We start from the raw sequence: 12,389 nt of genomic DNA, 5'->3' as shown, positions 1-12,389 counted from the left end.
GGTCACATATCCGGTGTAAGTGGGCAAAGTGTTGGAAACTTGAAATTTTTTCTTAAAACCAAATCTACAAGTTTCAAAAAACTATGAAAAATTCCTCTTCTATAGGTGAGGATATGTTATGATTCCATTCAAAATTTGAAGCCCAAGCTCGATCCCGCTCATGAGATACAAAAATGACTTGCTAACCTAACCACAGAAACGCAAACCATTCCGAGATGGTGCAATCTACAGGGAAGTTCGTACCCCTCCTCAGTTCTCACCCGCCTCAAGTGGAAGTGCCCGTCCGAATAATCTACCGTGTGCCCACAGCGTGCTCCCCTCCACCACCATGGCGCCAAGCATCCATCCTTCTCCTCCCTCTCTATTTCTACCACCTCGTCTCGTTTCCCTCCCCCTGCACCACTCTTCCTCTCTGTTTCCTCTCTCTCACTCTCTAGCCACAAAAACTACTTAACAATCCGTACCTAACCAGAGAGCTAACAGTAGGGCAGCAGCAACGGCAAGCCAGGGAGGAGGTGCCTCCATCTTCTTGCTGTTCTCCGGCCGTTGATCGATCAACCGCTGCTGCTGCTGCTGCTGCTGCCAGAGAAAGGAAGGTAGGCCTCGCTGTTTGGCTGTTTGCAACTTATCCCCTCTCCTGCCTTCTTGGGCGCTCTACCCCTGGCGTTGCCGTTTTATAAATGTTTCTCCCTGTTCAGTGCTCTTCGGTGCGCCCGTGATCTGTGTGCTTGCTATTATTGCCTATTTGGAGGAGGGGGGATTGTGGCTCAAATTCTTGGGATTTAGTTCAAATTTGAACTAAATTCTGAAACTTCGCAGAACAATCTTCGTCTTCCAAACAGGCCCTAACAGTGTTCTTCGCCATCCTGCTCCGGTTCCTGGTAAATTAATGAACTCTTTGCCTGCTCTGAATTAAGTTCGTCCCTTTGTTTCCTTTGGTTTTTGTCCCCATTTGTTGATATGGTGTAGCTCTTTGTTATTATGGTTCTGAATCCTCAACCAGTACTGAGGAAGAAGAGGGTTCCATGCTCAAACCTTGGTCGTTGCGTGGCCTCTGTCTCTTCTTGGTGCTCCTCTGTCCCTTTCTGTGCGATTCTGAATTTGGAAGCTATTAGTCTCTCCCTGTATGCACGCACAGTAATCCCCTGCTCCGGTTGTAAATTTTTCATGTTTACGTAAAGTAAACAAAAGTAGTTTGGTTTAATCCCTCCCTTGTTCCCTTCAAAATTTGGGGAACAATGACAGTTCAGAGCACTGCAAGAAGCCAAGAACCAGTTTAACCTTTTTCCTCCGAATTTTACCCATTCATCCAATCAGAATTTGGACAGAACTACTGTTGTTTCCTTCTTGTTGGTTGTTGCTCCCGCAATAAGTTTGCCCTGAATTTGCATACCTGTCATCGCAATTTCATTTTCACCAGACTGGCAGTTGGAGGCGAGTCCCATTCCGTTCTTTCATTTGTAACATTTTCGCGATGTCCGGCCACCTCGAGCCCCGTGTTTTTGTTTCCCAATATTTTTGGATTCCAAACTGGCATAAAAATAATGGACTCCATTATGAGTCTGAATCGGCTGCATAATACACCAGAATTGTCGCGGCTTTGCTTGACTCTGTCATTGGCAACGAACGAAAGGTTCGATCTGCTTTGAACTTGTCATGCGCGTCAGGTAGGGAGATCGAATCACATACAATAGCAACCAACCAACCAAGAAACATAGGCTTTCTTCTCCGCTCTGCTCCTGCTCGCGGCCATGGCAGATGGTCACCGTGTGTTTCTGAATCTGCAAGGAAACCATTTTCGTTGCAGTTTTCTCAACCGGTTCTTGATCGTTTGTTGATTGGTGCAGGGCTAGTAGCCAAGACGGCTCCACTCCGGCTTGCTCTCCCCCGGTCACTCTGGCCTTCCCCGTGGCACAGGCACAACCGCTTCGCGCCTTGAGCGAGGAGCATGCGCGGTTGCCGTCCTCGATCGTGGTCGTCATCGCGATCACCGTGTCGCTGCTGCGAAGAGCGTCGCCCGTAGACAACGGCTAAGGGCTGCACGGGCTCCGTCCAGCTGCTAATTTCGTCACTGAACGGTGGAACAGGTGGTAATTTCGAGGGTGGAAAGATCTCATGGCCAAGATGAGCTGCTTGCCCACTCTGCTCGCCGGCAGGAAGAAAAAGCATAGCAACGTCGCCGACGCCAAGAAGGTCGGCTGCAACGACTGTCCCAAGGTGAAGCCGGTCGAGTTCATCGACGCGCCGGTTGCCGCCGGCGTCGGTGAATGCTGGGACAAGATCGCACCTTGCGACGTCAAGGTCGCCGCCGCTGCCGCCGATACGGTCCTCGTGGCGGCGCGCAAAGGAGGTGACGGATTGGGGGACAAGGCGTCGGTGGAGGGGGGCGATCTGTCAGGTTTCAACTTCGAGTTCCACGCAGGCAAGAAGTCCGTCGGATCGGACGGCGACTGCGCACAGAAGAGCGACAACGGTGCGGCCACGGAAACGGCGATGGTCGCTGGAGACACAGCGGACGCGTCGACGAAGCTGAAGAGGTCGTGCTCCAACATCGAGACCGAGCGGCCTGGCTCGCGTGACGCGCCGGAGATGCCGGCGCGATCAAGCTCCTACGGCGATCTGAGGGACCTGCACGGCGGCCTCGCCCTGGAGACCACAACCCCGCGCGGTGCGCCGGAGGCTAGCCCGGCGTCGGTCAAGACGTCGCGCACCGCCGACCGTGTCATGCTCAATAAGCGGTCGTCTAGCCAGGTGCTGCCCTCGCGCAGCCGGAAGCTGTGGTGGCGGCTCTTCCTCTGGAGCCACCGCAACCTGCACCGGCCGGAGTCGGCGCGCCCGGCCACCGCGTGCTTGCCCGGCCGGCACGGCGGGTACACCTCGGACACGCTCGAGGAGGGTCCCGCCGCCGCGGCTGACCGCAAGAACAAAAAGGTGATGGTGGACGACTCGCCACCGCCGGCCGTCCAGAACCAGTGGGTCGCCTTCTCCGCCGAAAACTCCTTCCTCGACCGCGTCAGCGCGTGGGTCAGCAGCATTGAGAACGAGCCGTTCCGCATCACAGAGGACGATGAAGACAACAATGACATCGACGAAGTTGAAGGCGAGGAGAAGGAGAACGCCGAGTGCGCGGTGCGCCCGCGCCCGCTGGAGCTGGGGGAGTCGTCTTCAGGGAAAGGCCATGGCAAGTCCAAGCGTTGCGCGGCGGCCGACGAGGTCGTCCAGGCCAGCTGCATCATACAGTCCCTCAACGCCTTCTCATCGGTGGCACACATATCCGGGATGGGCCTGAAGGTCGTGCCGATGATCGCGCCGTTCTCCAGCCTCCGGGCGGTCAACCTCTCAGGCAATTTTATCGGTGAGCTAAATCTACCAAGAACAACCGTACTAAATGCAACTGCAGTAGTAGTTTCAGACTTTCAGTAACTAGACAACCTCTGTTGTCGGACAAGTGCTGAGTTGGGTTGCCACTGCAGTTCATATCTCCCCGGGATCGCTGCCAAAGGGCCTGCACTCGCTCGATCTGTCGAGGAACAAAATTGCAGCCATTGAGGGGCTCAGGGAGCTGACGAAGCTGCGCGTGCTCAACCTCAGGTACAACCGGATTTCACGCATCGGGCACGGTAAGCACGTCTGTTCTTAACTTCCAGTACAGAGTTTCAAATTTTCAGGCTTCAGGTTACTGCTGCATGTATGTGCGCTTTCAGTGACGAGTGACAAAGATTAGAGTTTGTTATCTGTTGCATACTTGCATGATTGCATCCATGTAGCCGACAAATCTGTTTTTTTAGGTCAGAATGATTGAGCAAAAGACATCTCACATTGTAGCATCTGTTTCAAATCTTGGCTGTCAGTGGCCACAATTGTGGGGAGTTGGGAGCTGGGACCATTACAGTTCAGATGATGGAATATGCATATATCCTGATAAATCCCTGACCTTTGTTCACTCCCGAATCTAGATATGCATATATGCATTTGCATTTTTTTTTGGTGGTCCATGGATGATGGATCCAGTGCTCTCTAATTATATCGTCTTAGTCTGTCAAATTCCATGATTTCAGCAATCAATGAGGAATTTTCCTTGCGAATGATCTTGCTAGTAGATCTTTCTCGCTAATTTCATGGTCCGATCAATCGCGCAGGGCTGTCGAACTGCACGGCGATCCGGGAGCTGTACCTCGCCGGCAACAAGATCAGCGACGTGGAGGGTCTTCACCGGCTGCTGAAGCTGGCGGTGCTGGATCTGGGCTTCAACAAGATCACCACGTCCAAGGCGCTGGGCCAGCTGGTGGCCAACTACCAGTCCCTCCTGGCGCTCAACCTCGTGGGCAACCCGGTCCAGGCCAACGTCGGCGATGACGCGCTGCGCAGGGCCGTCACGGGGCTTCTCCCCAGCCTGGCGTACCTCAACAAGCAGCCCGTCAAGCCGCAGCGCAGCGCGCGGGAGGTGGCCACGGACAGCGTCGCGCGCGCCGCGCTCGGCGGCGGAGGCTCCGGCCGCCGCCGGAGCCAGCGCAGGCGGGCGTCGAGGCGGCTGGCACATAGCCCCAGCTCGTCGTCGTTGGTGAGGGGCGGCGGCGGCGGCTTGGACGGGAGCCTCAGGAGCAGGTCCAAGGGGAGGCACCATGGCTCATGCTCGACAACGAGGTGAAATTGATTGGAGGGAAACGCCATGCATTCGAGCGTTTGATTTGAGCCCGCCGTGATGGGAGGCAATTGCGATGCGAGAATTAAAGTTAATTTCAAAAACTTATAATTATTTTGATATATATTGTAAAAAATTATAGCTTTTAGTGTTAATTTTAAAAATCTATAACTATTTTGACACATGTTAAAAAAATTATAAATTTTTTATCGTTGGTCCACCTATCATCCTCTGTGGTATGTAATCGTGAATCTACCTATTGTCAGAGGATGACAGGAGGACTTATGATGAAAAAATTATAATTTTTTATAACATATGTCAAAATAGTTATAGGTTTTGAAAATTCACGTGAAGAATTATGTACACACTTGTTAGAGAGAGATTTTACTTAGATTGCTGCGAGGCCTCATGATAGATCAAGCTTAAGCTGGACGAATCATTTGTAGCTGTGATTAAAGTGGGGCAATTTAAGATTGATTGATGGTGCCAAGAACGTCGTTCAAATCTCTGAGTTTCTTTTGGTTACTTTGATAAATCTTCCGAGGTAGAAACGAAGCCCCGTTTCGAAGTTTCTGCTAATTTGGTCAGCATGCCACACGCTCAAATCAAATGCTCGAATCGAGCATGATTGCACGAACAGTTGGAAAAACTAAGAACTGTAAGAAATGCAAAAAGGTAAAAAAAATAACATCCGACCTGCCGGAATCGAACCAGCGACCTAAGGATTTATCTGCAACTACTACAGTCCTCCGCTCTACCAACTGAGCTAAGGTCGGTTTGTGATGACTAAATGAGCAAATGTTCGTAATATACATTTTTGACATTGGCGCCCCAATCAATGGGCCTCCAAGAAATCCCCTAGAAAGATAACTCAGCCCATGGGCGCTCCTATTCTGAGGTCGCCCTCCGCGACGGGCTTTCGCGGCTCCCCCGCCGCACGCCACGTGTCAGTACAACCGTTATCGTCTTCCTCCGTCGCCTCTCTTCCGTTGTCCTCACTGCACCTCGGCCGCCGCCGAGAAGCTTTCAAATCCGTGCAGGAAACTTTTGATTTGTAACTAAAAACTTCAGATTCATGTCAAAATCTTTCAATTCGAGGGCAAAGAGCATCCAATTTGTGAGCAAAAACTTGATTCGCAACCGAAACCTTTTTGACTCGAGGCAAAAGAAAAAAACTTTCAGTTGTGTGCAAAAATATTTAAATCACAGTCGAAGCATTCGATTCGAGCCTAAAAACTTTAGATTTGAGCAATAAAACCTCCGATTGAGGGGAAAGAACTTCCAATTTAAAGAAAAACTTTTGTTTCTTGATGGAGGGTGGGGGTTAGGGAAAGAGGGGGCGACGCTCGGGCTCAGCAGGGAGACGGTTCAAGCAGATGGCGTCGTATCCTCGATGGCTGAAGCCATGAAGCAAGGCGGAGCAGCAGCATCATCTGAAGGCAGCGTGCGAGGGAGCATATACATGCAAGCAACAACGATACCGACACGCACATCGCGTCGGCTCTCTCTCTCTCTCTCTAGTTCGCTGCATCACAATATTGCGTTGCGTTGCGTTGCATGGTGTGCACAGGTGCAACTCGATCTGCAAGATTGCATCGCAGTTAATGGCGAAGCCAAGACCGTACACCGCCGTTTGCGTCCTTCTTCTCCTAGAACTGCTGGCCAGCTTCGCACGCCCGTGCCACTCCTCCCTCTACCGCCCCCCGCTCCCCGTTGTGGCCTACCACCACGGCGCGGTGCTCGACGGCGCGGTCCCGGTGTCCGTCCTCTACTACGGCGCCTTCTCGCCGCTCCAGAAGGCGGTCCTGGCAGACTTCCTGCTCTCGCTCTCCCCGCGCGGCGGCCGCCAAAACCGCTTCGGCGCGCCGGGGCCCGCGCCGCCGCCGTCGGTGGCGCGGTGGTGGGAGATCGTGAACAGGTACGTGCGGAAGGCCGGCAGGGAGCCACCGCGGGTGCTGCTGGCCAGCCAGGTGGACGACGAAGCGTGCTAGCTAGGGAAAGCGCTGTCGCTGGCCCAGGTCGAGCAGCTCGCGGCGCGGCTCGGCGTCGCACCGGGAGGCGTGGCCGTCGTGCTCACGGCCGCCGACGTCTCCGTGGAGGGGCTCTGCAGCAGCGCGTGCGGGGCGCACCGCGCGTCGGCGCCGGGGGGCGCCGCGCAGGTGTGGGTTGGCAACGCAGCCGTGCAGTGCCCCGGCCGCTGCGCGTGGCCGTTCCACCCCGCTGAGGGCTTCGCCTACGGCGCGGGCCACGGGCACGCGCGTGGGCGGGGGCGCGACGAGACTCTGCGCTCGCCGAACGGCGACTTCGGCGTGGACGGCATGGTGATCAACCTGGCGGCGCTGCTGGCCGGAGCGGTGACGAACCCGTACGGGCACGGCTACTTCCAGGGCGAGCTCGGCGCGCCGGTGGAGGTGGCGGCCGCGTGCCCGGGCGTCTACGGCCGCGGCGCGTACCCCGGGTACCCCGGCGCCGTGCGGCTGGACACGGCCACCGGCGCGGGGTACAACGTGGTGGGCAGGAACGGCAGGAAGTACCTTGTGCCGGCGCTGGTCGACCCCGACAACTACTCCTGCATCATCATGGCCTAACCCAGTCGTTCATCACTCTCCTTTGATCTGCACGCGCTTGTGCCGTGTGAATTAGAACTTGGGGCTTCGAATGCTTGCTTGCTGCTAGCGCTTTAGTGCCGGTATATACGATTTAGTGCTCAATGTAATTTTCTTAAAAGAATCGCAAAATCCATTAAACCATAAGCTCAGTTAAATCGCTAGCTACCAAATCCAGCATACATTCTGGTGCAACCTGAGTGTGAGCACCTCATTACCACTTCGAGCACTTACAACCATCTATATGCTGCCATAGCATGGACTACTTTATTTCAAACAGTAGGCACATAATTAACCGGAAAGCTAATGAAATTTAACCTTAGCAAAATTCTTAACTCACAAGATAACGTGCTTCTGATTTTGTTTCGGTGGGCCGATGGAGAGGCCCGGTGTTGTCTTCAGCTGGTCGGCTTTTGACATGTTATCATGTTCTTCTTCGTATGAAACATTTTCCATAGCCTATTTAACGATAAAAGCATCCGTGTTTCCTCTTTCGAGCACCACGTGCCCCATGCCACGATCAAACGCCACATCATCTCCTCAGATGCATGCCACCAATTCTGCATGTAATGGAACTAAAACATAGTTCAATTTACCTGCTCTTGCTTGCTTGGACGACCTCTCCTGCAGAATCTCTGATAGCAAAACCCCAGCCTCCCGAGAAAGAATCATGGCAAAAGGCGCCATCAGTTTTACACCAATGCCATAAAAACATAATACTCTTAGCTGCCGTTCGAGAGGGACCTTCAGAATTTCTTTGATCACTGCTTGAGCCGATTGTTGCATGGATGCCACATGCCAGTTTGCAACGTAAGTCCTCCACGGGCAATGCTCCCTACAAAATGCATACATAGTTGCGCTTTAGAAATAAGAAAAAGACCAATTTTGGCCTATCAACTCTTGTGTTTGTCTAATTTCTATCCCCAACTCGTAGTCTGTCTAAACCGGACACCTCAACTTTTCAGTCCGGTTCAATTTCTATCTCATCTGAAGTGATTTAGACGTGATGTGACAATTGTTTTTTACTTCTCTTTGCCACGTTGGTCGTGACATGTCGCGTGGCGACTTGGCGCCCAGTTTTCTCTCTTCAACTCCTTTCCTCTTCTCTCCCACACGTAACATGTCACACGAAAACCACTTCAAACATGCTGGGGAGGTATAAAGTGAACTAGATTTGATAGTTGAGTGCTGGATTTAGATGAATTGGGGATGAGGGGGGTTGAAAATTAGGGCTCGTTTGACAGGGCTTCAGATTCTTCTACAAACGTTTCGGTTTCAGATTCTTTCTGGAAATGTTTCTCTGGTGAATCATCCTTAATTTTCTGAAAACGTTTGGCAGGGATCTTAGATTCGGGTTCTTAAAGAAAAATATCCTGAGTGATTCTCAAAACGGGTAAAACACCATTTTAGGTGATTCTCCTCGTAGTGTTAAAAATGAGAAACATTTCAGGTGATTCAAGGTGAAACGTTTCATGTTTTAGTGTGTTTGGCAGGGATTCTAGAGAATCACCAGAGAATCTGAAATGTTTCTTGCAATCAAACGGGACCTTAGACAAACTAAAGAGTTGAGGGATAAAAAATGAATATTTTTCTTAAAAATAAGTGGTCTCCATCTTCATCAAGTCTATTGCATACCACACGTTGTGTATCTAAATTCATGCCTCTTCGAGCCAAATTCACACGCAGCGCTAAGCTATTATGAGCTAACCACTGTAGAAATATATTTGTACTTGCCCTGAAATTTAATCTCCCGCAGTTTTTTCAGCTTAAATCTCAGCACCACCACAGCCGCAAGACACATCCTCATATATATATCATGAATAATTTGAGTCTAGGTCATCGCCATTAATTTTATTAGGAGTTGAATTTACCATGAATAAAATCGTGCACCTAAATGACTCTACAAGAATGCTCCTTTTCTTGGAGGCATCAATCACAAAGGGTTGTTGCATGTTACTTGTGCGATATGCGCAATATAATACAGTTAGGAGCAACTAGTATTTGCAAACTTTCCTACAATACGCTCTAGCACAACATCATTGAATAACGCACGCAACACTTGAAATCAACATGTGGACATGTGCAACATAATCCTGAGTGAATAATAAATCAACGCCTTGACCATCACTGGATCTCAACTACAAGGATAGGTTTTGGTTGTTCAATTTAGCGCAACACAATACATATAAAGTGAATCATTTTAGTTACCAAGCTTACAATGAATCCACACTCCAAGAATGGGTGAAGCAATGCTACAGAACCCTTGCTAGAATCCATTGCAACGAAATAGAACTTTGTTACATAAAACCTGTTACTAGTTTGCGCGTTTGGAGGATGCAATTATCAACCAAACACCACCTCCACGTCGTTGGTGGACAGATCTAGCCAAGAGAGAGGCTAACCTTGCAACACCCCACTTACAACACTTGAGTTTCGTTCTTAAAAGGATAATAATATTATCTAGAAGGGAGTGAATAGGTGTTTTTTTAAAATTCTATCTCCTTTTCAATAGTTGATCTAAACTTGCAGTAGAAAACTAACAAAATTTTCATAAGTAAAAAAACATAAATATACTATATTCAACTAATGTATAATCACCCTAAGTAAATGTGAAGATTATAATCCTAGGGTGACAAAGGTATTCAGTTTTAGCGAGATATGCAAAACACTCTAATGGGAAGGGTTGATCCTACTGATTAGATGTTCCAATTAAAGCCAATTAGATGTTTCGATACTATTCATCAGATGTTTCGATGCAGGTAAAAATAGCTAGATAGAATATAACAAATTAACTCAATATACATACATAAAAGCATATAAGCAGGAATATCAAAGTAATGCCAAGAGTAAGGAAATACAAATACAAGTGATTTATTACCAAAGTTCGAATATCCACCGATATCCTACATCTATGTTAAGAAAGCTCAATCACACTTGAGCTGGATCTTTTTCAACCCTTTTCCTCACGAGGTTGCACAATGCACTCCCCGTCTTCATTATGGCCAACTCTTCCTCCACTTCAGAGATGGTGAGTTCCGCTACCACTTTCAAGCCTCCTCACAATCTTCACTTAAGAAGATTATCGGTAATTCACCACCAAACCATCTAGGAGATGGTGGTCTACAAGAGTAACAAACTCCTGGATTCACGCACGATCAACACCGAGTGCTCAAACACACGCAACTAATGTGCCAATCGTAGGCTACCAAAGCACCATACCTCTCTCTACTCACTAAGCCATAAAGACCTTAGATATCACAAAGCAATCCTAGAGATAGAGAAATGTAGCACTCAAAGGTGGAACACCCAAGTTCCAACACCTCTCAAGCCTTTGCAAGCACCAAAAAAGCAAAAAAGCACCTTCAAACCCCTCCAAAGATTTTCCACCACGCAAGGAGGCAAAGGGGTATTTATACCCACTCTGGAAAACTAGCTTTTGGACAGACTCAACACTAATTAGAATTTTCGATCCTTCGAATCCCAACGGCTAGATCTGAGACACAGAGCGCACCCAGACCTGGGAAAAAAACACATCGAAACATCCGATATATGGATCAAAACATTCAATCCAAAACTAACTTGAACCCGAGAACACCAAGTTTGGATAGGAATATCCGATCAACACAGATGACAATCAGAAAAAACAACGATCACTTTTGGCCCCGATATCCGATTTTGGTGATCTCGGACTATACGGAAAGCTTACTCACAGAACTACACATAGAGTCCCAACTAGTTTCATGATCTCAACCACATTAGATCAAAACTAGAAACACTCTGAAAGCTTATTCAGACACTTTCACCAATTATACAAAGCTTAATCCCCCAAGAGTAAACTAGGTACCACATGGAACATGCCAAACATTACTAAGGCTTGTCCACAACCACTTTTCGCCACTAATACCGAAAACAACAAAGGGTTAAATTTAAAACACATTTTAAATACCCCGGTCTCGTAAAATGAACTCTCAACACAAACTCATCTCACACTAAGAATGTGCTTTGAGCACCCGACACAACAATCTAGCAACGATTTCGACAGCCCCTCTTAATAGTACGACTATCAATCCTGTAACCTGGTCTCCCACCAAACTTCTTGAGACCAACAAAACTAGAAAACATATTCTACTTATACCTTTGCCTTGAGCAATCTCATCAGACCTGATGAAAACATCATCCAAGCCCCGATGCTTCTCATAGCTCTTCAAAACTCATCATCAACTCCTCTTCTCTAGATGATGATCATCATCCTTGCTTCCATTTTGATCTTCACTCAATCTGCGGAAGCTTAATGAAGCTCTCTTGATAGCTTCCCACACATATATGAGACTTCACTCTTCACGTCATCTTCATTTGGTTCATCACCAAGGCATGAACCATAATTATCAAGCATATCAGTTATCCACTAAGCTTGTCTTGATCTTACTCTTTTAACTTGATATATTAAATATCTCAATTCAACTTATGCCTTCTTATGGAATCTAACATCAACTCACTCTCAAGCACAAAGTTTATGGGTTAGTCCATAAAATCTAATTGATAACTTTATACCTTAAATCACTTGTCTTCAAAAATAACTTGATCGACCTTCACTCTTATTGTCAATCTTCATATAGAACTTAACCACACTCACTCTAGCACATAGAAATTTGGTTAGTCCATAAAAATTTAATTGGCAATCTCATATAGTTAGTCACTTAATCTCCACAAGTGACTTTGCCTTCACGCTGTGAGGAACGGTGACATGCTAAGACGGGGTGAATTAGGATATTTTAAAATATAAACTAAATTGGCTCCAAAAACTTTACAAGATAAATCTATCTCAATTTATATCTAATGTGCTCTAGGTATATCTAGTATGTCTACTCTACCGCTCAAGAGGATTGCAACCTACTCTAGCAAAGTAAATTGCAAGTACATAAATACGGAAACATAAATAAGGTAGAGAGACAAACTTGGAACATGGGATTTTTATCTTGTGGTATCTGTGGCACACAAGCCACTCATAGTCCACGTTGGAGCTCCACAAAGGATATGCTCTCAGTCGCTAAATCTCTCCCGGTCACGACATTTGAGCTATCAAGTCATCAAGACAAGAACTCAAACACGATAAGCCACCAAGGTGGGGTCTCACCACCACT

At 48.4% G+C, this 12,389-nt stretch overlaps 1 protein-coding gene, 1 non-coding gene and 1 pseudogene across 4 annotated transcripts; 2 read left to right on the top strand and 1 right to left on the bottom strand.

The window, feature by feature from the left end:
* Positions 1-208: 208 nt before the first annotated feature.
* LOC133907135 (uncharacterized) lies at positions 209-5,133 on the top strand. Of its 3 annotated transcripts, XM_062349176.1 has the most exons (5): positions 209-596; positions 699-881; positions 1,848-3,355; positions 3,474-3,620; positions 4,140-5,133. In XM_062349176.1, the coding sequence occupies exons 3-5, from the start codon at positions 2,116-2,118 to the stop codon at positions 4,646-4,648; spliced, it is 1,896 nt and encodes a 631-aa protein (XP_062205160.1). In that variant the 5' UTR covers positions 209-596; positions 699-881; positions 1,848-2,115; the 3' UTR covers positions 4,649-5,133. The 3 variants fall into 3 exon arrangements, with proteins under 3 accessions (XP_062205160.1, XP_062205162.1, XP_062205161.1); XM_062349178.1 differs by lacking the exon at positions 699-881; XM_062349177.1 differs by lacking the exon at positions 209-596 and having other exon boundaries at positions 606-881.
* A 199-nt stretch (positions 5,134-5,332) lies between these two features.
* Positions 5,333-5,418, bottom strand: TRNAY-GUA (transfer RNA tyrosine (anticodon GUA)). The gene is given in 2 exon segments: positions 5,333-5,368; positions 5,382-5,418. It is a non-coding gene; the product is annotated as a tRNA-Tyr (tRNA).
* A 611-nt stretch (positions 5,419-6,029) lies between these two features.
* LOC133907136 (protein PHOSPHATE-INDUCED 1 homolog) lies at positions 6,030-7,375 on the top strand (annotated as a pseudogene).
* The last annotated feature ends 5,014 nt before the right edge of the window (positions 7,376-12,389 follow it).

This window comes from Phragmites australis, chromosome 24 (genome assembly GCF_958298935.1).
Source record: "Phragmites australis chromosome 24, lpPhrAust1.1, whole genome shotgun sequence".
Taxonomy (NCBI): domain Eukaryota; kingdom Viridiplantae; phylum Streptophyta; class Magnoliopsida; order Poales; family Poaceae; genus Phragmites; species Phragmites australis.
Note: the sequence above shows the minus strand (reverse complement) of the source record. Positions and strands in the feature narration are given on the sequence as shown.

Bases quoted from the DNA above. Each gene is read 5' to 3' on its own strand.
- LOC133907135 (XM_062349178.1), top strand. From the start codon at position 2,116: ATGGCCAAGATGAGCTGCTTGCCCACTCTGCTCGCCGGCAGGAAGAAA. The intron at 3,356-3,473 runs GTGAGCTAAATC...TTGCCACTGCAG, and splicing joins CCTCTCAGGCAATTTTATCG to TTCATATCTCCCCGGGATCG. The intron at 3,621-4,139 runs GTAAGCACGTCT...TCAATCGCGCAG, and splicing joins GATTTCACGCATCGGGCACG to GGCTGTCGAACTGCACGGCG.